This window comes from Ambystoma mexicanum, chromosome 5q, assembly GCF_040938575.1.
Source record: "Ambystoma mexicanum isolate Mex_15411 chromosome 5q, UKY_AmexF1_1, whole genome shotgun sequence".
Taxonomy (NCBI): Eukaryota; Metazoa; Chordata; class Amphibia; order Caudata; family Ambystomatidae; genus Ambystoma; species Ambystoma mexicanum.
In genome coordinates, this window is record NC_090933.1 from 785918992 (window position 1) to 785946016 (window position 27025).

Genomic DNA, 27025 nt, shown 5'->3' on the forward strand with positions numbered 1-27025 from the left:
TTAACCTGCGACACAATGGAAGAGAGGCCTTACTTCTTTAGCCCAGCTCTGCTATAATACGTAGTGGAAACAACCATTCTTTACTCACTCCTATATATATGTATAAGTTGGCGCATGCCGCAATCTATTCACTATAAAGCTAGCCTCAAGAATACTTTGTCTGCTTTCGTTTCTTTGCATATGTACACGTGTAAAAAGACTTGATATCTTCATCAGTTCTGTAGCATAAGATTCTTCATCTTTATCCCAAGATGTCACTTATCTTTGATACTTCCTTGATGCCTTATAGAATATCTGCATTCTCTTGTCTCTGCATCTCTTCTATGTGCGTCAGTCTTGCTTCATGTGACGTCACCATTCGTCTCTTCCATTCAGCGGTCTTGTTTCTTCTGGGATTTCATTCAAATGGCCATCATACTGTCTCATATGCAGGTATGGTTTTCTTAATGGGAACCTTGCTTGCAGGATTCTCCTTGGTATCTGTCTCTTCAATGGTTCTGCTCGTATCTCACAATCTGGTTCCCAACATATAGGTAATATGCGCGAAGTGGTTGAGGTAGGGCTACTTGGCTCCTTCTCTACACTATTATTAAAACCATGTAAACCAGCAGAAGAATGTGGATCATACCGTTCATTGTCTTTGATAAACACTGATGCAAAATTATTTGCGAAAATACTAGCGACCAGACTTAATCCACTGATGCCCTACATGGAGCATGAAGACCAGGCAGGGTTTGTATTGGGAAGATATTCGTCAGTTGTATAATATTATGGCGAGGATCCTGCAGGATGTTGAGGGGGTTGCAGTATCCTTAGATATGCAGAAAGCATTTTATTCAGTATACTGGCCTTTTGGTATGGGGTTTTACATAACTATGGGTTTGGACCTAACTTTGTCAAATGGGTAAAAATTTTATACACGCGACCTTATGCCAGAGTATGCGTAAATGGAGTGCTCTCACCGATGCTGGAACTGGCGGGGGTACCAGGCAGGGCTGCCCTTTATTGCCATTGCTGTTTGCGCTGGTGATTGAGTGCTTAGGGGACCTTATGAGGGCTCAGCATGTCTGCACCGGCATTAGCATTGCTGGGCAGGTGGAGCTCATAACCCTGAATGCTGACGACATCATGATGTATGTTAGAGACCCAGAGAAATGTTTACGGAGAGTACTAGCAGCGGTTCACGAGTTCGGGAAATATTCCAGACTACGTTTGAATAGCAATAAGTCTGAGGTTTTCTCACCAATGGCCATCACATCTGAACCGGGGGACTTGTTTGGACTGAGATGGGCACATAAACATATAAAGTACCTGGGGGTTGAGATCGCTCGATCTGTAGACCTTGTCAGGTCCCTTATTATGAACCTTTGGACAATGTGTGCCAAATTGGAACGTTGGAACCAGCTCCCTATTTCTCTGATGGGACAGATTGCATTAGTAAAAATGATCATCTTGCCCAAACTTTTCGATCTCTTTAATAACGTCCCGCTCTGGCCGGGTAGAGCTTTTTTCGCTAAAATAACTGGGGCATGCTCAACATTTGTATGGAAGGGGCAGATAAGGGTTAGCTGGAAGCACCTCACACTACCGTACGAACTTGGAGGGTTGGCAGCACCAGATTTTGAGTTATATTACCTAGCTGCTCAGGCATATTATGCAGTGTGTTGGGCAGGGGAGGGACCACACGCATTACATGTAGGATTGGAAAGGCAGGGGAAGGCGACAGCAACTCTGCTGCATGGGCTGGCAGTCGGATCACGGGGTAATGCTAATCAATTGGACCCAGTTTCGGTCACACAGGAGGCCTGGGCCAGACTAGTCCAACTACCCAGGAACACTGTTATACAGTCAGGCCATGCCACTGTGGGATGTGTCTTTTCTTGGACCATCGAGGGATAAATTACTGGCAGCACATTGGCGTAGGGTGGATATCTGGGGGACCTATTCCATGAAGGGATATTTGTAACCTGGGACATGCTCAAGGCATATGTGGGGGACACCCCACCCCAGAAGTTTCAATACTGTCACCTTCGCTCAGCAGTGGCATCAACGTGGCCTGAATTTCCTCAAGAGCCGGCATCCCACCCGAGTCTCAATTACATACTGACCGCAGATGCAACAAAGAAGTCTGCTTCAGCACTATATAAACACCCGTGACAAGGGGGGTACAAAAATCGGGCATCAAGGGGGTGCTGGGAAAGGGATCTGGGAATCACCTTCACAGATAGACATTGGCTGCAAATATGTTGGTTGACGAGGCAGATATAGTTAAATTTGAAATACAGGCTAATATACTTTAAGATCCTAAATAGAGTGCATTTTGCTCCAACCCGCCTTAAGAAAATGTATGCCACTTCTGATGGGAAGTGCCCTAGATGTGAGGAGGAGAATGCAGATATAATGCATATGTTGTGGTCCTGTCGGGCAGTGTCAGAATATTGGGACAAGGTATGTAGAGTACTGGAGGAGATGGTAGACAAGCCCATAGTATGGAAGAACTCAATATGCATATTGGGGTATGTACATAAACTGAATCCATTGAAACGCAGATTAGTAAATGTTGGTCTGTTATTGGCTAAGAGGGCTATATAGATGAGATGGAAGAATAAAGCGCCTCCCATGTTTGGGAACTGGCTCCACAATATGACATGGGCGAACAATAAAGAAGAGGTATACGCTAGCCTGGTGATACTGGCCAGAAGGCCTAGAGACATAGTGTGGCTTCCGACAATATTTGGTGTCTAAAAGTATGGCGGAAGAAATTGATGTTACTGTAGAGTAAAATAATGTGTACAGTGTTGATGTCAAGGGCATTTGCATGTGTTGCCTCTCTGTGTTATTCCTCTCTCTTTTCTTTTTGTAAAGTACCATATGGTTTTGCAGTACTGTTCCCTTGTGCAAGTTAAATAAAGTTTGCAACAAAAGAAAATGTTTAAAAAGAAATTTTAAAAAAGAAAACCAATAGAGGCTACTTATTAGACGGGACGGTAGGTGGGTGTATGGAGGAAAGGGGACTATGGACTAGGAGTAAGGTAGTCACTACAGTGAGAAACTTTGTCATACTCTACGTCCGCCCGCTTTCCTCCATACTTGTTGGAAGCACTGACCATAGGTATTACGGGTGGATGGAAATTTCCCTTATTGGAACAAATTCTTAAGAACTGCTGGCCAAATTGAGCATCAGCCGGGAACTCAGGTCAAGACAATGTCTGCAAAAAGCTGAAGCGGTGGCCCACGTAGCCGCCTTGGCAATGGACTTCCAAGGGATGTATTTTTGGAAGGTAACAGCAGTCACTTTGCCACGGACTAGATGTGCATGAATGCCCTTTGGGGGCTGAAGGCCTTGAATTTTGTAGGCCTCGGAAATACATGAAGCTATCCAACGAGAGATGGACGCTTTCGACGCTTTTTGAGTTTGCTTGTTCTGTCGAGGTAAAACATCAGAGCGTGTCTGACGTCTAGGTTGTTTAGAACCCTCTCAGCATCGGATACCGGGTTCAGGAAGAAGACCAGTAAAGATATTGACTGGTTTAAATGGAATTCAGAAACCACTTTGGGAAGGAAAGAAGGGTGAGTGCGAAACACAACCTTATCTTGAGGAAAATTAGAAATGGATGTTCGACGGAGAGAGATTGAAGCTCACTTATTCGTCTTGCAGATGGTACCGCAATCAAAAAGGCCACCTTCCAAGACAGGTACTAGAGTTTGGTAGCGGCCATAGGTTCAAAAGGCTTATGACATAAAGCGGTGAGGACCACGTTCAGTTCCCATTTGGGATGAGGGGCCCGAACCGGCGGAAAAAGATGGTGAAGACCTGCACAGTGTCTCTTGATGACTGGATTAGCCAGTGAAAAAGAGCAACTGTCTGTAGACGGATAAGCCGCAATGGCAGATAAATATGTCCTGCATGATAAGACATGGATGCCAGAGGCTGCAAGGTCAGATGCAAAAGATAAGACACTGTCAATAGAAGCCTGTGTGGTATCAAGCTCTTTGGACAGACAACAATGGCAAAACTGGAGCCACTTGCTCCAGTATTGAGCTCTCATAGAGGACTTATTTGCTGCTGGAATTATACGCAGGTTATTATATGCAGGTTATTATACGCTGTTAGTGGTTGAACAGCGCTAATGATCGGCACTCAGGCACCAGGCCGCCAAGCTGAATGATTGTGGGGAGGTGTGCCACAACTGGTGGTTTTTCTGGTGAAGGTCGGGAATTTGCATCAACCTGATCGGGGAGTACACCGACAGGTGCTGCATTTCTGAAAAACAGAACCTGGCTGGCCACCAAGGATCTATGAAGAGGAGAGTGCAGTTGGATGCACTCCTGAGTTTGCAGAGCGACCAATGAATCAGTTGCAAAGGAGGAAAAGTGTAAGCTTTCATGTTGTCCCACGGGATCTCGAGAGCGTCCCCCAAGGACAATACTCCGAGCCCGAACCCTGGAAGCATAAAGAGGAAATTTCCGGTTCGATGAAGTCGCAAAGAGGTCCACCGCTGGAGAACCCCATTGCTGGAAGATCTTGTTGAGAACATCAGTGTTCATCTCCCACTCATAACTCACCGCAGATTGGCGGCTGAGGGAGTCTGCAGCCACATTGATGTGACCTGGAATGTGCACAGCTTGGAGCCAGCCATTGTGTTGGATAGCCCAATTCCAAATTTGAATTGCAAGGTCCACCAGTGGAGGAAACTTGGTGCCCCCCTGTTTGTTGATGTAGAACATCGCTACGTAATTATCTGTGCAAATTCTAATCACACTGTTGGTAATAGAGTGATACAAGGTTGAAAAGCCCTGAGCGCCAGAAACACTGCCAGAAGCTCTAGGTAATTGATATGGAAGCGCCCGTCCTGGGGCGTCCACAAGTCGTACACCTTGAGGTGATGCAGCGTCCCTCCCCAGCCCAGAAGGAAGGAGTCTGTAGTAATCGTTACTTGTGAGCAGGGCTCCTGGAAGGAGGTCCCCACTGAAAGGTTGCTGGCGGACGGCCACCAGTGAAGATCCACCGTCATGCAGGGTGGGATTGGAATCATCTTGGAGTCCGGATCCGTAGCCTGGGACTAGCAGCCCCGAAGAGCCAGCTAGGTGTGCCTCATATTCAGGCGTGCAAGAGGTAGAGCTAACACACAAGAGGCCTTGAGGTCCAAAAATATTTTGGAACCACGGGGCCAACATGTGGGAGGACTTCAGGAAGAGCTGGCACGTGGTTGAAAGGTCTGCCATCCTGTCCTCCGTCCGGAACACTCTGGTACTGACGGTATCCCAACGGAAACCCAGAAAGATCAGGTCTTGAGCAACTGTCATCGACGATCTCTGCCAGTTCACTGACAGCCCAAGATGGAACAGGAGCTGAAGGAGTGACTGAAGATTGGCCGTAGCGGCCTGTGGGCAAGGACTGTGCAGGAGCCAATCGTCCAAGTATGGATATACATGAACTCCCTGCAGTCTGAGGAATGCTGCGATGACCAACATCATCTTCATAAAGACACGCAGTGCAGAGCGGAGACCAAATGGAAGCACACGATAACCATGAAGTCTATTGGGTAACCATAAATTCATCAACTTCAGAATATTGGTGTACAGTTGTTATGTGTGTGGGATTTACTTTCATAGAGATCCCTCTATGGGCTTGGGTATTGCTAATTTTGGCTTCAGATTTTACTACTTCTACAATCTCCACCTTCAGCCTTTGATGTGTTTCAAGATGTCTATTATCTTCTATCGAAAACAAAATTAGGCACACGAGATTGATTTTCAGTATTGAACTGCCACTTCAAAGAGAGGTGCGTTCCCATCTTTCTGTCAGCACTCGGCCTTCAATGTATGGGGAAACATTGTCTCATGCGCGCGGCTCCTTTAAACAATACTTGCAACTCTTCAGGAAAGTCAGTGTAACTTCAATTATTACCAGCAGCGTTTTCTGTGTTAACCGGAGCCATACGACCGCTCGGCAACAAAATATTGCTGATGTTGGGAAAAGAAAGGCATTTCACCACACACAAACATTTCAGTTAAGCGCCTGTTACTTTCCCATTGATAAAAAAAAAAAAGACTTCCCACTTCTGCGGTTATGCTCTACTCGCTCATACTTCAGCGTGAGTGCAATTAAAAGCTGGCTACAGTTACTGGCAAGGAACGTCTGCTTCTCAGGAGCACGGAGCTTCCTTTTTTGACTCCGAATTATAACGAATGCGGGCTGCTGCAACTTCCCGACTTCGTTACTTCTCCTGCTACTACTGCAGACACTCTTGGGATCCACACCCCTCTGCTGCACAGGTGTCTCCGATACGGCCTCATTAAGGGAGAGTCCCCTCTCTCCAGTTCCCCTCGGCTGGACTCTGCACACAGGCCTTAGGAACAACTGCAACTTCAGCTCTGCATTCAATTCAAAGCAATGAAGCACACCTGGAGAAACTGCCTGTTGCTTTCTTTTCCCTCCAGTGCTGCCACAGCTATTCAGGGTTTGTGAGCACAGAACCAAAGAGTTTGCAATTGAAAGTTGCCTGTCTACTCCAACGTCCCTGTTGTGGTCACACTTCCTTGTGATCTGCTGGCTAACTGCTCTGCTTCTTCTGTTTCTGCTACTGCTGACCTTCCAGCTCCTGCCCTAGATTATTTCTACTGCTTCTCTCTCAGGCAGCCTTTTATGCCCCCCAGGTGGTCCAATTAGGTTCAGGTACAGGTCCTTGTGATTAATATGCCCCTCAGGTGGGCTAATTAGGTTCAGGTACAGGCCCTTGTGATTAATTGCCTTACCTTGTCTAGAATCATTAGGCTTGCCTGCCTGACCTACCTCTTTAGCCAGTGACTGAGGGATTTTGGGACTTGTAGTTTGCTTTGGAAAATATCTCTAGAACAGCAAAAGAACATAAGGGGAAGGGATCCGGGAAAAATTAAAAAGGGGTTCCTCCCAGTCATCCTGGTCTGACTCGCCCACATGTGATCCTCCCACAGTACACCACCCCCAGGGTCGGAATCAGAGAGTGCCTGCTTTCACATGGCCATATGAGAAGGTCCAAGACAGGTTCTTGGGGGGAATCTCATCAAATTCTCCACAACCCTCATGTAGTGCCTTGGTCCAAGATTCTCCACAGGATCTACTGAAACCTATGAACTTTGTATTTTTCTAAAATGCAGAAATGTGCTCATTCTCTGGATCACACTTTTACAAACAAATTATTTAGCCAAGTACGAAAACCTCATTAATTCCTTTAAAAAGTAAAATAAAATCACTAGTAAGAACATAAAGGACTAGTGGAGAAGCCAGAGCAAAGAGGTCTACACCTTTACACTCAGTATTAACAATACAAGGTTTGTGTTATTTTGTCTCACTCAAAAAAGAATTCTCCATTATGTAATAAGAAAAAGGCTTCGGTATACAGTTCTTTTAGGCCTCAATCTAGCAGGAATACACAGTCTGTCAGAGGGTACTCTTCCACCAATTTACTCCTTTCTTGATATTGACAGTATATAGTCAGCTTTTGAATAGCTTTCCAAATCTTGAACAATGCTCAGTGCTACTCAGGTTTCTCTATTTTTAGGTTTCTCTGCATTCCCTTCAGACTCTCTGCACTTTCTATAATGATAAACACCATGCAAGGGCCTCAGCAAAGGCTCTGAGCTGTTACCCACCCTATCTGCCCCCAGAAATGGGGCTTATCGCTATGCATATCCTCTCAGGGTGCCAATAGCTTTTTCCTTTTCTTTTAAGGGAAATTGCGGCGACGATTTATGGACATGCACAATTTCCCATCACAAACAAAAATTAAAATAGCGGGAGCCGAAAACAGTAAAGGGAATAAGGGAATACGTCCCTTTATATGGAAGGCAGCTCAGGCAAGGACAGTGAAGAAGCGGTCGAATCAAGAGTCTAGAGAGGTAAATGGGGTAAAAGGGTGTGGGGAGGGAAGCCAGGGAGTGGGGGGTATCGAGGCAACAGACTAGGCCGAGTACAATATGGCACACCCGAGGGAGAGGCACCCATGACTGAGAGAATGCAGGCGGTTACTGACAGCCCGACTGGTCAGCTCCATCTCCCCTCGTTGTTAATAAAACTTCGCAACACGCCTCTCATGCTGTAACCATCAGCCAGGCTTCTCAGCGAACCTTGTAGGTTCTAGGCATCATTCAAGCATTTCAGTGTCTCCAAAATAAATAAATACCAAACCATTTATGAAGGTTTGTAATGCGTCAAATTGCAGTGCAACAAATTCACTACCAGTATCTGGGTTAAGAGTAGAGCACAGTCTTGGATTATAAAAACATTCTAGACAAAGAAAAGAAAAGCAAATTTGCTCACGCATTTATTCTGCAAGTTTGCACTTCAGACTGCAGGGTACTCTCTCTCAAGGGAATTCTTATCCTATATCAACAATGCTTCTGTCTGGCGCTTTTATACAGCCTCGAGGCATTGGTTATGCGTGACGTGAGTTGGTTAAATCGAATAGAGGCAGCTTTTCCGATGAGAATATTAAAGCTTAGACCCTCTTTGCCTATGGAATATCCAGGGGTTTTGCTGGGTCTGGAAAAGATCCGGGGCTACACTAATTTCGGGGCTGGGGGCTCGTTAGCCTTTTTGGTTGTGACCCCTCTGCTTCTATCTGGGGCTAAAACCAAAAGACCCGGGGCTACAGCCCCCTCAGCTCCCCTCTAGCAACGCAGCTGGGAATATCTATGTTTAGGGTTAAGGTCGATTTCCGTGGGTGGGCAGGTGGAGCCCAAACATGGAGAACTTTATTTAAAATCTAAGGTTGATCCTAGGAGCCCTTTATTAAAGGTCTCGGGAGCTAGCTGTGGCAGAGAGCGTTTGAGCAGAGGTGTTAGCTTTGACGATCTTAACATGGCAACCAACTGATATCCGAACTGGAGTACTTGAGGGTATGAAACATTAAAAGACTCTTTTAGGAGGAAATATGACATGTGGGATTTGAATAAAAACTACGACCACATTTCGACCCTAAAGAGCTACCCACAGGTCCATATAAATATAAGAGACCACAGCTTTACATCATCCAGAGCCCGAACCCTGTAATTCGGTCGCTGCTTTTGCGATTACACATTAATCAGTTGCCACTGCTCACCGTTCTTGGTTCCCAGTTAAAGCTTCCTTCTGACAAAAGATTTTGTTGAGTTTCTAAATTGCAGCATATCCCCGAGACAGCTAAACATCTTTTCACGGAGTGGCTAAAATTGGAGTCTCATACATGTGCACCTATGAGGGACATGTGCACCTATGAGGGTTTTGTGAATGAATATGATTCTATAAGGTCTCCTAGCTTTTGGAACTATTGTTTAAATAGCAAATCTTTATCGGTTCACAATGCTCTCTATAGGGTATGGTTGCAAATTGAAAAGAAGATAGCCTTATGAGTAATTAACCTCTTTTAGATGGCTTGGTTTGGTCCAGGGGCCAAGTCGATGCATTCATATTGCGAAATTTGCACACTGTATTCCTGGACTTTTAGCAGAAGATGGTATTATAATTCTCTAACTGTATTTTAATGCTTTACTATATTGGCTTTCTAAGCTTTGGGTGATGAGCACTTGTGCACTGATAACTTTTGGGGCTATTTTAGATAAATTATTTTGAATTGCGATTTCCTTTTAGTGTAAAAGCAAATTAACTAATACAATTTAGAGGTTGTATCTATTATATGTGATATTGTTGTATATGTGTTGTACTTTCTATGAATATGTTATAGTATTATGTAATATAATCATTTGTAAAAAAAAGTCTTAGGACTATATACAATAAATAAATAATATTCGGAACAAATTCACATCAATATTTCTGGAGGCCACGAGAAAAAAGGCCACGAAAAGTACACAAGCGAGCAACCACCTTGATTGTTATGTGTCAGGCTTCACAAGGTCAAGGAGACAGATGTCCGATTCCTAGAAGGAAGGTATCTATTGATGCTAGAAATGAGGTTGTTGGTCCTTTGTTGGCAAGGCACCTATAGATGATGAAATACCTTCAAGATGATTCTATGCTTTACAGACAGCAACTGAAGAGATTTTAGGAGACAAAATGGAACCCCACGGTTTGAGGGAGAAGAGGAGTCTGGCAGCCTTGTTTTGTACGAGTTGCAGCTGCAGGCTGGAGTCCTTGTTGAAGTCCAAGTAAATGGAGTTACAATAACCAAGTGCGAAGAGCACAAGAGCTTGGGCGGCACCGGTTTTCTGGGGACACTGTAGCCCATTTTCAAAATATCTCAACACCCCTCTCGGGTGCTAAATATCTTTCAGGCTTCTTGGGTGTTTCTTTCAACAGTGGTCTCGCCATGTGGCAGCCAGATACTGGGAATGGGAGGGTGTCACCATCAACTGCAGGTTTATGCTTCCTCCTGCAGCTTCAGGAAACACTCACTCTACAACAATCCTGCGCATTTTATGCCCATCATGTGTGTCCTGATCAGTGCAAAGATTCCCTCCACTTTCTTTCAAATTCCATCGGCTCTGTGAGTATTAGTTATGACCCTTTCCCTACCAGGCTCTGTTTGCTTTCTCCTGTAACAAGGCTGGGGATGATCAGGGGATATAAACTCGGTCGGCCTTCTTGGATTTGGTCAATTAATCTTTGTCAACATTTGGTAGAACTACCACATAAAACCGTTACTTTGTGTGGTGAAAAGATTGCTGAAACAATCTTTTTGGGCAATGTACAGATTGATCTCCTGGAGTTTTGCGTGCTTTGTCACCAACAATGAAGTCAGATTTTTAAAAAATACGCTTGTATGTGATCTCAACTAACATTAAACAATCAAGTCAGTACAACTCACCTGCAGAGGGTACCACAGTCCAGGTTGCTGTGAGACCCAGTGAAGGGTCTCAAAGGATAAGAAAGGAGTGTCCTCCTTCGGCCCTTCACAGACAGATGTTGCCAGAATACAATTGCAGGGCTACCCATTGCTGTGCAGAATCCTGGTCACCAGTGGTCTCAGCAGAAGTCAGGCCTTGGTCAAGCAGCAGGTCACTTCACATGTTCCCTTGACACGGGTAAGGGGATGGTCTTGTTCCTTCCTGGGACGTTTTTAGCGTCACCTCAATGACTAAAGGCTTTAGGCAGTCTGTAACCTAATAATGTTCCAGTGAAATCTTTTTCTGAAGTACAAAGTTGATTCATCTAAACTGGCTGTTTTGCGCCCCTTACACAGTTATATTTACCACAGGGGATAGGCTCACTTGAAGCCTTCTGCAAGGGTACAAACCTGCTGCTATGACAACAGTCTTTGTCTGTTGATGTCAGTCCCAGAACGCTTTGTCTTCAGGAAGTTGGGAGGAGGCACAGCACATGTGCGTGGCCTAAGAAGTTCCAACATGGTGGAACTCATCTCTGGGCTGGGTGATGAATCCGGACAATGTGTCAATTCTCCACAATGGGGGCTGAAGAAATCACCGACACCGTAGATAGGTTCAGTTCTTTATTTCAGCGGAGCTCCCCAGAGCCCAACATCGCACTCCTCAGCGATTTCCAACCGTCACTCGCACTGGTCACGCGGCTGCTCCAACCCTAACATCAGTCCGCGAGACCAGCTGTGAGCAACGTTCCAACCCAAAGCTCTACACATCTTTCCCCTTATACAAAATATAATATAATATAATAATAATAGATAATAATAACCGGTTCTACTAAAACCTAAAGTATTCTATTAATTTTCACTTAACCAAAACAGTCTTCATATAGAGATATGTCAAACATACTAATTTTCTAAACCTAAATTAGAACATTTAAATATTGAATTTACTCTCTGTAAAATCCTCAAGTTTCTGTTTCATAATCTCTCATCCACACAGGCTTTGACCTATGCCTATGTGAACTATCTTCTTTCACTCTTACATCTGTATCCTTCTTTTCCACCTCCACATCCATCATTCCCCCTTTCACTTCCTCTTCAACTACTCTTTTTTCCACTTTCTCTCTACTTTCTTTCACTGTATCTTCGCTCTCTGTCCTTGCTCTTGCCAACCTTCCTTTTGACCAAACTTCACCTCCCTCCAAGACCACCACATTGCTTCTAACCGCACATATCTTTTTTGGACCTAAAAACTTACTTTCTACACACTTATTCACCAATCTTGGATTTTTAACATACACCATCTCCCCAACCTTCCACTCTTGTTCTTTCACTCTCATCCTGTCATCAAACAGTTCTTTGTTCCTTTCCTGATTCAATTTAATTAATCTCATTATTTGATCACGATCCACACTGACCACCTTGGCCATTCCCAGCCATCCTGGACACAGTCTCGTACCAGGTTCCCTACCTTTCATTGACACACATGGAGATACACCAGTTACCGAGTGTGGCGTAGTGATTAACTCCATGTTAACATCTTCAACACCTCCCTCCATGGTTGTTTAGACTTCATTGCCAATTGTAGGCCCCCTTTTATGTACCTGTTGATTCTCTCCACTAGACCATTAGCCTTGGGATTATACAGTGCAGTCCTTGTGTGTTTTATGCTGTAACTCGCCAGAAAGCTCCTCATTGCCACAGACACAAACTGTACCCCATTATCAGACACTATTTCTTCTGGCACTCCTTCCTTAAGAAATACTTTTTCCAAGAAACCAATTAACTCCTTAGTCGTCACTTCCTTCACTACTTCCCATTCGAACCATTTAGAATGGAAGTCTACTACTACCAATATAAATTTATATCCTTCTTCCAAGCCAGTCACTGGGCCCATAATGTCTACTGCCAATTTGTTCCAAGGTTGATCTGGTATCACATTAGGTATTAATGGGGCCTCTCTCACCACTCTGCACTTGTCGCTAGTTTGACAACTCCAACAATCCTTAACATAACTTTCAGCACTTTTGTCAATTCCCGGCCACCAATAGTTTTGCCTCAACTTCCTTTTCATGGCAGCTTCCCCTGGATGACCTTGATGTGCCAATTTCACCAATACCAATCTAATGGTTTGAGGGGGAACCAAACACCTACCCTCCTCAATCTGCCTTCACACAAATTCAATTCCTCTCTTATCTCCCACCATGTATTGAATTTATTCTCCAGCACTTTTTTATCCGGCCACCCTTTCACCGTCCATTCTTTTATACGATTTAGGTCTTCATCTGACTCTTCTTCTCGTGTCCACTCTTCTCTACTGACTGCACATTGTATTTCCGCCACCACTGACTCCTCTTCTACCTCTTTCTCTTCTGCCCTGTCACTTTCCCTTGGTAGCCTGGACAGGCAGTCCGCCACCACATTTCGCTTTCCCGGCAAGTTACTCACATCAAAGTTAAAATTCTGAAGTCCTAAACCCCACCTGCTTATTCTCGGGGAACCCAACGCCCACCTTCCACTTTCAAAGAGCTGCACCATGGGTTTGTGGTCCGACCTGACCACGAATCTTCTTCCCCACAAGAAATACTTAAAATGATTTACCGCCCAGAACATAGCCAAGGTTTCCCTTTCAATGACGGAATATTTACGCTCCGCCCCTCTTAGCGTCCTAGACGCAAATGCAATAACTCTTTCTGTATTATCTTTGTCATACTGCACCAACGTTGCCCCCAACCCCAACATACTCGCATCAACCACCAACACACTTTTATCCTTGGGGTCAAATCTTCCTATAGATGGTGCTTCACTCACTGCATTCTTAATACACTCAAAAGCTTCCTCACATTCTTTTGACCATTCAAATCTCACACCCTTCTTAAGTAACACTCTAAGAGGAGTTGATACCTTGGCAAAATCCTTCACAAATCTGTGATAATACTCGGCCAGCCCTAAAAATGATTTGACCTGTTCTTTATCCCTTGGAACCGGTGCATCCCTCAATGCTTCCACTAGATTCTTCTTCGGTCTCACTCCCTGTTCATCAATTTCATGTCGAAGATACTCCACACTTCTCACTGAAATCTTACATTTACTCCTTTTCACCGTCAGCCCTGCCTCACCCAGTCTGTTCAACACCTGTTTCAACACTTCATCATGTTCCTTAGAGGAACTAGCATATATCAAAACATCATCTTGGAACACAATAATGTTTTTCACTCCATCCAGTACTGTCTCCATCACCCTTTGAAATACCGCCGCCGCCGAAGCAAGTCCAAATGGCATCCTACAGTACTTATATGTTCCAAATATCGTTATAAATGCTGTTAAATGTTGACACTCTTCCGCCAATGGAATTTGATGATACGCTTGAGAAAGGTCAATTACTGAAAATACTTTGGCATTGTTCAACACAGATAATTTATCGCCAATTATAGGTAAGGGATGCCTATCCACCAGGATTCTCCTGTTAAGATCTCTCAAGTCTACACAAAGTCTGATGTCTCCACTCGCCTTTGCAGCTACCACCACCGGCGACAACCATTCCGAGCTTTCACTTCTTTCTATTATTCCTCTTTGAAGCAATGACTCTACCTCCACCTTCAGCTTCTCACTCAATTCATGGGGTACTGGCCTCAACTTATGCACCCTGGGGCTTGCGCCCGCCTTCAACCGAATTTGGTGCTCAAACCCTTTCAACATACCCAACTCATCCTTAAATACCATGGGATACTCCTTCTCCCACTTGTCCTTTACTTCAGCCACATCAATCGGTCTCTCTGCATTCGCTTGGATTCTGATCCCTAATTTCCATTGTTCACTCCAACCTAGGAGTGTTGATCCTTCTTGTGTCACATATACTTCTGCTTCACAGCTTCTACCCTTATACTTTATGGAGGCCTGGAACATTCCTACCATATCAGTCTTCACGTTTCCATATGCATAAGGTTCAATGTTATGTTCTTTCAACAATTTCACGTCTCCTTGCATGCAACTTAGAAAAGTTGCCCTTGACATTAATGTCCACGGTGAACAACTGTCCACCTTCATGGTCACCACTTTTCCATTGACCATGAATACATCTGTGGGTGCACCTCCTTGGCTTGACACCTCAGAAATCTCTAGCACATGCTTTGTCCGGTTGCATAGTTCCGATTCTTGTTCCTCTATTTCTTCTTGCACCTTTCCTCCCACTTCAATGTTCTGCACCACACCTGATTCCCGACACACTCTCGCAAAATGGCCCTTCTTCTTGCACTTCAAACACGATATATTCTTGGCGGGACAGAACATACTTGTGGAAATGTGGCGGTTACTTCCACACTTGTAACATCTTATTTCCTTGTTTGTAACAATCTTACGGAAACTCTTTACAGCAGCCACTTCTCCCTCTCGCTTGTCTCCCTTCATGGTTGACATATATTTATGAGTTTGTTCCATACTCCTCGCTGTTTCAATGGCTGATTCCAGTGATGCATCCTTTGACAATAGTCTTTCCTGTATTTTTACATTATTGGTGCATCTAACCAATTGGTCTCTTATAAGGGAGTCTGTGAGCAAACCAAATTCACATGTGTGGCTCAACGATCTTAGTGCCGCAATAAAGTTCTCTACTGGTTCCTGTGGATCTTGTACCCTCTGAAAGAACCTATGTCTTTCGAACGTTATGTTCTTCTTGACTTCAAAATGGAGTTCCAATTTTTTCTCAGCCATTGAGTATTGGTCCATTTCACCTTGGCCTTGCTGCACGAGATTAGGCAATCCATCATACACACTTCTGCCCTCTGTTCCTAAGTTATGGAGCAGGATAGCTTCTTTTCTCGCCGCTGCAAACTTATCACCCCCTATTGCAATCAGGTAAGTGTCGAACAATTTCTTCCACCTGTCCCATCTTATTGGCGGAGTTCCGGGTTCTGACAGAAATGGAGGGGGCGGTGACATACTAGCCGCAGCCATAATTGTGTATTATATTTCAATATATTCCTCCTGGCTCTATGTACGCAGTTGCACACTGGCTGTATCCTTCTTGCCCCAATTTTTTATTTACTTCAGTCTACTTATAGCCTCTCCTCGTATTTCCGTTTGTCTATTTGTTCTGCAACTCCTCTCTGTACCTTGGCCAAGTCTTCTCAAAAGTGCCCTCTGTATACTTTACAGACATTAGCCTGACACCAGCTCTTATGCAGCTTCCATCATGGGGTGTCACTACACTTCCTTGTTAAAGACAAAATCCCGTAACTATCACTGCTTCCTCATACACTGCCTCCCTTAGAATCAGTTCCTTTTTTTTTTTTTTTTTCTGCTACTTGGGTTTGCACTTTCCAAAAGTTCCACCAAGTGGCACTGTATTTATATGTGCCTCCTCTTCTTCCTGTTGTTCCCAGCTCCCTCTCCCCCTCCTCACCTCTTTATCTTCAGGGGACTGGGAACCTCAATACCTGGCAGCTTCTTCTGGTGAGGTGGGAAGGATGAAGAACTCCACTTCTCCCCCCGCCGCAGTGACCGTCTCCAATGCAGCTCCGATGTCGCTGCCGAGACAGCTCCTCTGCAGCCGCCGCGGAGACCGTCTCCCCGCAGCGTCACCCTCTGCCGCTGAGGACGCTTCCTGCAACCTCCCACACTTTTCTCCCTGCTACGCGAACACCCGTAGCCGAAGGGATTATCTTAAAGAGGTCCCGACACGGACGTTCGTGTCAAGGAACCACTCCGGCGGCTCTGTGGCGAGCTCCGCTCCTCGTCGCCAATGAAGAAATCACTGACACCGTAGATAGGTTCAGTTCTTTATTTCAGCGGAGCTCCCCAGAGCCCAACATCGCACTCCTCAGCGATTTCCAACCGTCACTCGCACTGGTCACGCGGCTGCTCCAACCCTAACATCAGTCCGCGAGACCAGCTGTGAGCAACGTTCCAACCCAAAGCTCTACAGGGGCCCACCCCCTTTGAGGTTAGGAAAGGGAGCCTGCCATGCATGACCGTCCCTAGAGGTCTGGGCACGTGGCACCTGACTGAGAGCGACTCCCCTCTTTGGGACAAGGACTCAGATTCCAGAATGGAACTCCCCATCCAAACAACCTTGTCTGCATATATGAATATGAAAATGACTTGAATATCTACTGCAACCACTGTATTTTACAAATAACTTTCTTTACCTCTCTTGGCTACAAGCAATGCTGAATACAACCAGAATGTCATGGTCAACTAAGGAGGACAGTGTTCAAATTGCGTCTAACGACTATAAGAGGAGGATGAATTGTAAAGCAAAGGGAGACTCCTACGATAGCAGTGGGACTGCTAGCAGAGGCGAGGCTCCGCAGTAATGACGTCCTGGAGGGGCGGAACCACGCTGGCCAATGGAACCAGCGGAAGCAAGGAGGGCTAGCAAAACGCTTACTGAATGACTACAGGTTGGCCTTCTATCTGACCTAGAAGCCAGGGATGAAACGAGAGCAGATACGGAAAGATGCCATCCTCGCCTGGTCTGGTGGTGTGACCAAGCAGGACCTGTGGTGGTTTGGGAGGCTGATAACAGATCCAAACGGCAGACCGTATGAGGGTGCCCAGATCCCGGAGCTCTGTGGATGTCGGACCGTAGTTACAGAGATACATAGCCACGGCAAAACCTGATGAGGTTTTGGGAGCCTGAGAAACCTGATGGAAGACATTCAGCAACAAAGTACGAAGATTGCGAATAATAGTTGGGGAACACATCCTGGTTATGAGAGCCTGAGAAAGCCAAATGTGCAAATACCCTACAAAAGGAGGAGTGAAAGTAATACGAACCTTGTGAAAAAAAATCACTGGAAAAGCTGTTCAGTTTAAGGAAGCCTGAGAAAGTATGCAACTAACACATGAAAGGGGGCACAAAGGAGATATGAATAATTAGGGCTAAGAAGCTAGAAAGAATGTAAAACTTTCAACAAACAGTGCAGACTACCATCCTATCGAAAATAACTTGTGTGAAAGAAATGAAGCTGTCTGAGGGCTACAAAACTTTGCGGTGTCCCAGCGCATCGAAAGAGTTAAAGGACAGAAACTTTTATTTTGTGTACATGTTCTCAAGCAATCCTGGAAACGTTGAATAGTTTGCCTCAAGAAACAGTTTTCTTAATGAAAAGGAGAGACTGAAAAACTGTATTTGGTATCAAGGCTGGAAATAATATCCTGCTAGGGTATAGGAACTTTGGACGACTGACAACAAGTCAAGTATAATATAGGCCAAACCCTTGCTATGGTTAGTGTAGATAGCCTCCCCTTTTCCTTCTTTTAGTTGGGTGTTTTCTATAGTGGTAGGGCCAGTTAGCTGGATAGACTTCAGACTAAAGAGTATTAATTTGGACTTCAGCATCCACCCTTTGTTAGGTAGGGAACTTCCCTCATGGAAATAGGGTAAATTAGGTGTCTGGTTCCTTTTCTTTTTAATAAAGGCATTGAAACATGACTCAAAATCTCCTGAGTCCTTCTTCTGGTTCACCACAGCGGTCACTACTCTCTTGGCTACTCCGACTACTCTCTCTCTCCCTAAATGTCCTACATCAAAGAAACTCTAGTAAATAACCCCTAAGTGTGACTTCCCTCCAGCTGACAGAGATTCTCCTTTGAAGCACTGGTTCACTCCTCTCCACCTGGGGTCATAACGCATTCTCTTGGGAAAGTGAGAAGCATTCACAGCCAAGAACATAGGAAGGCTCATGGGCTGGAGCTGTCATACTGTGTTTAAGAGTTTTAAGAGACACCGGCCTCAGACAGGCTGATACACAAGGTGAACGGGTCACTAGAAACCAATTACACAATAAATGACATTAATAGGTTTAGGCCAGTATAACTATCTCCCCATACTAGACATGGCTTATATTTTACCAATGAATTCTGCCACCAGGCCTTTGGAAGGTATGGTTATACATAATTCTAAAGGGCTTGCTTACTTCCAAAGGGATTCCTGTTTTCATTGCAAAATAAAGGCCACATCTAATTTTATAATAGCTTTGGTTGTACACAAGCCATAAAAATATCCTTCATAGGACATCTTCCCGATGTAGACATGAATTTTCTGTCCAAATTTGCGTCTGCTGCTTTTTTTTTGCATTTTTAGCAACCAAAACATGGCATTACGTTTTTTAGTGAACAAATTGCACCCCCAGTGTTGCTAAAGATTTAGCAGACTGTTTGCATTTCCACACCATACTCGTCATGTCAAGTATAAATGTGGTGTCTTATGTGTGGAGGTTGGTAGATTCAATATACACCCAATGGGCGGCAGAGTGCTTTCTGAAAGTGAGATGGTTTAGTAGATCTGACTTTCATGGTGGAATCCATTTACAAGAGCTCCTAGAATTTTATTAAATCGTGGAGATTCCAAGCAGCATATTGAAATCTGTTACACCCATACATCCCATGGTCGATCATTAGAACAATGGCTGTGGAAGCCTTTGGGCAACAATCAAGGAAATTAAAAGGGGCTTTTATTAGTAGCCCACCTTCCATTCAGAAGTAGACAAAGAAAACAGTTTCCCTGTGCTTCGTGGAGATTTCTAACACAAAAAGGATTATACAAGTAAAGAAGATTTCAAAGTTGGATAGGAACTCCAATTTCAGTTTTCTGGATAAACAAAGTTTTTATTTTCCCTGCAGACTTGACATATACATCAATCAGGAGATTTGGGAAAGAATAGGCAGGCCAAAACAAAAGGAACGGATCTAAACCAAAAAATGCAAGTTCAAATAATTTAATTTGAAGTAAGAGACACGCCCACAAACAGCTGCATAGCTGACTAGCACACGTGGGTGGCAATAGAAAATCAAATTCAGGTAAAGGGAATAAGGGAGACAGCTGGCCAAACATTGTGCTTTCTTTTTCACTTACCTCAGAACCAGGACAGCCGTGAGAAGCTCTGCTGCGGTGCTGTAGACTAATTACAAAACATAACAATAGAACATTAGTGAATGTGAACCAATATAAAATTCTGCTTTCCCCCACCCCAGGTAGCTCTTCTCTGAAATGCTGCGAGGTAAGTATCACATTGCTTTAGCATTTTCTAAGCACAGAGTGGTTGAGAACTTTGTATTTTTTTCCTACGGTTTCAGAGATTGAGCTTTGCTTACTCTGACAAAGTTTATCACCAATTGATGGCGACTGTTGCACTCTAGGGGCCAGGATAAGACACGCACTTAGTCATGCGACCCTGGAGGCAGTATAGGGAGGCTCCCCACAGTTTACCCAGTCCTCCCTCAGGTGACCAATGGTCTAGCAGATATTCAGATTAGGGAAGAAACACCATGTTCGTCAGGGGGAAATGAGCCTCGTTCAACGAGGAAAAGATCATACAGAATTGTGCTCAAGGGTCAGTCCGCACTCTTCACTCACCAGTGAAAAAAACAATTAGAAAACCAGCCCTAGGACCAGTGTGTCACAATGAAATATTTCAAAAGGATGCATCCTGGGACTTCAGGTATGAATAACACGGAGCAGGAACACCAGGATACATGTAAATAGAAAATGGAAACTTCTTTATTTCATTTTACAGAATTCTGTTAGGAAATTAGCGAGGAGAGTGCAGGCTATACATCCATTAGGTTCAAGCTCCTATCCTGAAGTCCAGTATCCGACTTTCCTGGAATATGGGGCTTCCCAGATTCTACATTCTGATGCACCTTCAATAGTATATAATTGTAGTAAGTCAGGATGCTACACACACACATCTAAGACACAAAAGTAATGCCCCTTTATGTTTCTTTTTCTGTGTTTTTAGTCTTGTAGTTCTGAAAATTTGTAAAAACATTACAAAAACACAAAAAAAACTGGACTGCACTGAACAGGATCACAGTGACTGTGTATTAGGTGTAACGTAACTGTGAATGACTTCCCTCCATTCGAATTCTGTTGGCTGACTTCATGATCACCATTCTGGCTTCAGAGCTGCCAGAAGCACGGAAACTGCTCTCCTGAACATTCGTGAAGATCTGCTCTCCAACCTTGACTCTAACATTCCCTCTGTCCTCATCCTACTTGATCTATCCTCTGCCTTTGACACGGTCAACCATACCATCCTACTCAACCATCTCCGTGATAACCTGGGTATCACTGACCAGGCTCTGGCCTGGCTCACCTCTTTCCTCTCTGATCAACCCTCCCAGGTCATACTCGGGTCCTTCCTATCATCTATCTCCCTCTCTTCCTGTGGTGTTCCCCAGGGGTCTAATCTCTCGCCCTGGCTTTTCAACCAGTACTTGGCAACTCTCGCCCACTGCATTGCCATTTTCTGCTCAAATTTCCAGTGCTAGGCTGACGACAACTCATTTTCAGGCTGCCCTCGGCCACCTCCTCCCCCTCCTCTCATCTCATCTCCGATTGCCTTACTGCCATTCAAGACTTGTGTTCCGGCAATGATCTTTGTCTCAATGCCAGCAAGACTGAGATCCTCCTCATTGGCACACCTTCTCCATCCTTTCCCCTCACTCTCTAGCCGGCCTCCCTTGGCCCTCCTCCTACCCCAACCTGTAATGCTAAGAACCTCGGGTTCATCTTTGATTCCACACTTTCCTTCTTCGCCCACATCTCTGATGTCTCTAAAAAATCTAACTTCCTACTGCACCTCCTCAGAGGTACTCTGCCCTTCCTCTCCTTCCCCAGAAGCTCACTGTCTCCCAAGCTCTGGTTCTCTCAAGGTTGGACTATTGTAACAGCCTCTTTCTTAACCTACCTGCCTCTACTCTCCGCCCTCTGCAACTAATTCAGAACAGGACTGCCAGACTTGTCCTTGGCCTCAAGCCCTGGGATCGTATCTCTCCAGCTCTGAAATCTCTACATTGGCTCCCAGAGGATGCAAAGATTAAATTCAAAAGTCTCTGCATTGTCCACAAGGCTTTCTCGGGCCTGGGTCCAAAATACCTAGAGCTATCCCTCTGCAAATACCTCCCCTCTCGAGCTCTTCACTCCTCTACCTCTAACTCCCTTCGGGTCAGTCGTTTTTCAAAGAAACAAGCTGGGGTAGATCTCGGTCTTCGGCTGGGGCCTCCCTCTGGAACAGCCTCCCTGCCACTCTAAAAAAAGTTCCAGAAGCACCACAAGACCTTCCTCTTTGCTTCTGTAACGCTCACCTGGCTCCCACGGAGGCGCGGGCGTGGCTGGGACTGCTGTGACCTCTTCTGCAGAGATGCGTAAGACCCGGAAGATGGACTGGACTGGATTCCCCAACCTGGCTTTTCTGGCTCGGAGGAATATCCCACTGTGTGTGAAAAGGAAGGGTTAATAGTCTGCGGGTGATGTTCCGACCTCTCACTTCCCTTCTCTCCCTCCGTGAAACCCTTTTGGGATTCCCTGCGAAGACTCACCTTAGGGACCAAAATGACAAGCTCTCCATCCCGCTTCTGATGCAGGGGCGCGTTGTGATTCCAGTTACTTCACTGGATTGATGACTTTAAACTAGTTTGTCCATTCCCGTCGTACCGCAAATGTTTATGGCAAGTTTGGGTTTATGTTCACTCATCTGGTCTTTTCTTTCGCATGTCCTGGAGAAGATTCCGTGCTGCAGGCAATTTGGATGAAGACAAATTCTGGTAAGAATTCAGATGAGAGATTCCTTTGCAGTTTTAAGTATCTCCTTCAATGTCCAATGTCTTTTTCCCCATAGGGGCCGGGGTACGGCAATGCCGGAGGTAAGGCGCCGACCCGAAAAGAGCTGCTGTGTCTCTCTTGCAAATGGGTAAGTCTTGAGTGAGCGTATTGCTAATGTTCTCACATGCTCTCACTAATACAATGTCTGTTTCTTTTCCCCTTAGGGGCCGGGGTGCTGAGATGCCCAAGGTATGGCACAAACCCAAAGGCGGAGAGGGAACTGAACCACAGGTAAGTTCTACTTAGATTCGTGTTTCCCTTCTCACCTCTCTTTCTCCTTCCTTCCAATAGGTGCTGGATGGCGGTGGAAGCTCCGGATGGACGTCGCAGGACTCGAAAACGCCACATGCAGGTGAGTGAAATGCAGCGAGCTGCATGCGACGCGATGCGCGTTTAAAATGTTTGCCTTCTTTGCAGGATCGTCGGCGTGCAGAATCCGGAGTGCAGATGTATCAGGTAAGGTTCTTGTTTTCACCTGTTCTCTTCCCTTTTCTTCTTTAGGTGTTTCCAGGATGCTGGCAGGCATGATGGAGGACCGAGGCAGGAGCAGGCACGGTGAGCGTCCAGCTGCTAAGTGCATAACAACGCGAAGCGTGGTCTGCTGCTTGGGTGTGGCTTAAATAGCCTTTCAAGTAGTTCCAGGTATGTATTCTTCCCCTAGAAATATGCATTCCTCCACCGGTCACACCCTAGAGATCAAGTAGTCCCTAGAAAAATAGTTCCTTCCAGTCTTGGAAGTTGCAGCATGGTCTGCACAGGTAAGTTTACACCAAGCACTATCCCCAACCTACTTCTGTATGAGCCTGGCGCCGATGGCGCCAGGACTGATGTCCCCTATGAGCCTGCCGCCAACGGCGCCAGGACTGAGTCCAAAGGGCCCCCATCTGGGGCTGCTGGGACTTCCCTTGAATGCATGGTGTCTGTCTCTGAGGGTGCCGGGCCTGGTTTGGCTCCTTGGAGGCAGGCATCATGACAGCTTCTGCCTTTGCCACCCCTCTCCTCTGCTGATCTGTACTCTCATGGCATTGTGCACCTGGTCACCCTCTGTCCTTCGTGCCCAGGTTCCTGCTCACCCTGCCACCCTCCCGCACTGCCTCTGGGCCACACCTTGCACTGGGGCCTGTATCTGTACTCTGTACCCATACAGCCCCCCCCCCACTTTTTACCCCACTGTCTTAAACTCAGCATTTGCCACTTTCTGGCAGCACCACCACTTTTGTCGCTTTTTATTATTTATTTTATTTATTATTAATTATTATGTTCTCCTCTTGCTCCGCACTTACCATCTCTTCCCACCTCCTGGCACTTTTCCCCTCCCATCCCCCATGCACTTGCAATGTCACTGGGCCTAGTAAGATCGTTGTTTTGTTCTCCCCCGTTTCCCTCCCTTGCCCTGTCGCGCTCTGAAACACTTGTGTATAGGCGCGATATAAATAAAATATCAATTCAATTCCCTATATGAATGTGAATGCATTATTCAGGTTTTAACTTTCACTTTGGTGTGCCTACATTGGAGTACCTTCTTCAAAGAAATCTTGCTGGGGGCAGGGGCGGAAGTAACATGACAGACAGCTATGCCACGTTTTGCGGTTCCATGTGCAGAGCACGATTGAACAGCCAGCGCATGCAAGACCCAAATGGAACCCAAATGAGATCTGAATGGGATTCCTACAGCAACTGGAAAAAGGCACAAAGCGAGCGTCCACGCTGAGGGCAAAGATGCAGAGAGCAGGAAAACCAACTCACTTTTAGTGATGGGAGCCGCCATGACGCTGCTGCGGATCCCAACATGGCGGAGAGGACTTTTATAATCTCAGGGCTGGGACATGGGTCAATTCCAATTGTTGAACTGCACACAACACCTACTAATAAGTAAACTAAAAGGCGATGAGCAGGTATAGGCTGGAGAACCGTATAGGAACATTAAATTAGAAAGCAATTTCCTAATAGACGGAATTATACACCACCCAAAATACTAATTGGGGCAAGAGAAATCGCCATTACCTAGGAGTACAGGGGAGTTCTAGCTCTTGTAAAGACATGGAGAGAAGTAGTATGCCTTTCGTGACGTTTCCAGCAGTCAAACAGAAAAACTATGAATCCCAGAAACACCAGCGTTTCTCTAGTTGGACTTCAAATATCACATTGGATTATCGGACCAATCTTAACTTGTCTTTCCCTATTATTTTATATCCTGTATCCAACTCCTCTTCCGTTGATGGAAACAAAACAAAGTCACATCCAAGAAACGCAAGATCGGAGGGGAAACAGCCTAGATGGATGTACCTAGGGCAACGTAGGTGAGATTCAAAGCACAAAAACAGCAGAGTAGGGCATTAGCCAGACGTTTTCTGCTTCGAACTGAGGAAAAGACAAACACTCAGGTGGGTGTGGTCCAAACGTCCAACACCAAAGTACACAATACAGATCAGCAGATATATATATTCAAGTACATTTCGTTCTGTTGTGGGGGTAATACTTTCCTCTGTATTATTAGAATTAGAAGGCCTGTATATCAACATATAATAATAGGAAACCCCCTGGGGTCTTGCTAGGTTTGTAAAAGATCCGGGGCTAGAGCCCAGGGCAAGTTTAGACATCACATAACTATGTCATATGAACGCACGCACTGCACCGGGTCGCGCATTTGAGCGTTAATATGACATACTATACCACTCCTTTGGAAGTACTAAGCCAACAAATAGTGCTAGTATGTAAGACAAATAAAAGCCTTTGCACAGGACAGCCAAAGACTTGCTGTGGATTGAGAAATTGTATTTAAACAGCAGCTGAAGATCTAACCCATCTGCCAGTGCCACATTAGCCATAAAATCGCTTGCTGCTGGTTGTTGGGCTGATAAACTGACAGGGAGTAGCTAGTGGGCTTAAAAAGTGGTGGGACACAATTAATTTAAATATACAATGTAGTGAGCGAGCAAGCCTGAACGTCACTAATAGAGTTCCAGGGGTTCTCCCACCTTGAGAACATTTTTGAAGAAACCCTGTCAAAATCGCACATATTTTACCATGATTTTTCCAAAATAACCAGAAAAGTACATATATTAAGTTGGTGATAATATGGAGGGCAAGTGAAAGAAAAATGGGCTTATGCTTTGTAAAGGAGCTGCTGGGGTTACTTTCAAAGACAGGCAATGTACATCGGGGGTAATATTGAAGTCCTGAGAGAAATACAAGTTATACATCATGGGAAGGAGACACAGGTGCTTTTGGAACGGAGAGAAAACACGTATAGAGCTTATTGTTAAGCAAACACGCTGAAGGCCTTATAGCACAGAAAGGGAACACATACCGTTGGTGTTTAAATAAGGCACACATTCAGAGTTCAGTTTATAGAACAAACCATGCAGAAAGGGAGACACGGCAAAATTAGGACCACTCTCACTAAAAAAACATGTACAAGACAGGAAAAACAAGCAGGATGTGTGCGGATCTAATGAAGGAGCATGACACAGGCCACGTGAAGTACCATTACCACATTACCATGTGAAGTACCATTGGATTAATACTCTCTTTATTGCTCCTCGTAATCCAATCCAATCCCCACCGTGCACTCATATTCAAATGAGAGATTAAGTTCCTACAAAATCGAACCCATGCATTAAACAAATGCAACGCGTGTGCACACAAACACATACCATAACATACAAGGCAGTAATGGTGCCTTTGTTGTTAAGAGCCGTTGTTCATGTAGCTCAATGGTTCTATTAGATTTAGCCCCCTCCAAAAAGACTTACCCCCCCCTAAATTGTATATCACTTATCTGCGTAAATGGTATTGCCAGAGAACCAACGTGTGCACATAAAAGCATACGGGTCATCCAAACAGCTGGCAATTTTGGAGCATCAGTGTGCCCATTGGCTCTGGCTGGAATAGGAGAGCAGTGGTAGTGTCCGCAGCTTAAGCTGATAAGGTCATGCAGTGGCTAAAGTGCTAGTGCAGAGATCTAGGAGTGAATGGCAGTCCACAGATACAAATCCCCACTGGACAACTCAGCCTCTCATCCATTAAGAGTAAGATAAGGAGTGCCAATAAGCGGGCAATAATATCTTATTGGAACGCTGAGAGAGCATTCTCATTGGACAATCTAAAGGCTATAAGGACCAGTATAAAAGCCTTCAGTCTGTTTTGAATGCTGCATTCCAAGGCTAATTACAGCACAGACAGCGGATGCCTGCGGGTTATATACGTTTTATAGACCTTGCCCTTGGGCTGAACCAGGAATTATGGACCTCCATACATTGTAAAACTCACTCACTGAACTCAGCCTTTGACTCTGTCTTTTGGGCCATAACTCCCGGTTTGGCACTCTGGGCTGGCCTAGGTCTATAAATCATAAGTACCTCTTCTGAGCCAATCAGAATGCGGTGTCTAGTGTAGTCCTCATTCGAAACATTCTAATTTGAGCAGCAGCCTAAAATCATCCACTTTCCTTTTTAGTTGCACAACTCTGTGTGCTAACAGCCTTCATGACTGCCAGAGGGTTCATGATCACTTGGGATAATGATCCTTACCCTCCACACCCCGGGCAATAACTTGAGATCGGGTCCTTACCCCGAGATCATGACCCTTCCCTTAGTCTCTAAGGCATATTTATCTA

General features: G+C 45.1%; 1 protein-coding gene across 1 annotated transcript in view; it reads right to left on the reverse strand.

Moving 5' to 3' along the window:
- The window catches only part of ZFAND1 (zinc finger AN1-type containing 1), a 398662-nt gene that overhangs the window by 243189 nt on the left and 128448 nt on the right, over positions 1-27025 (reverse strand). The window contains exon 3 of the mRNA XM_069621276.1: positions 19657-19702. Coding sequence (XP_069477377.1) covers positions 19657-19702 — 46 coding nt within the window. The remainder of the gene's footprint in view (positions 1-19656; positions 19703-27025) is intronic.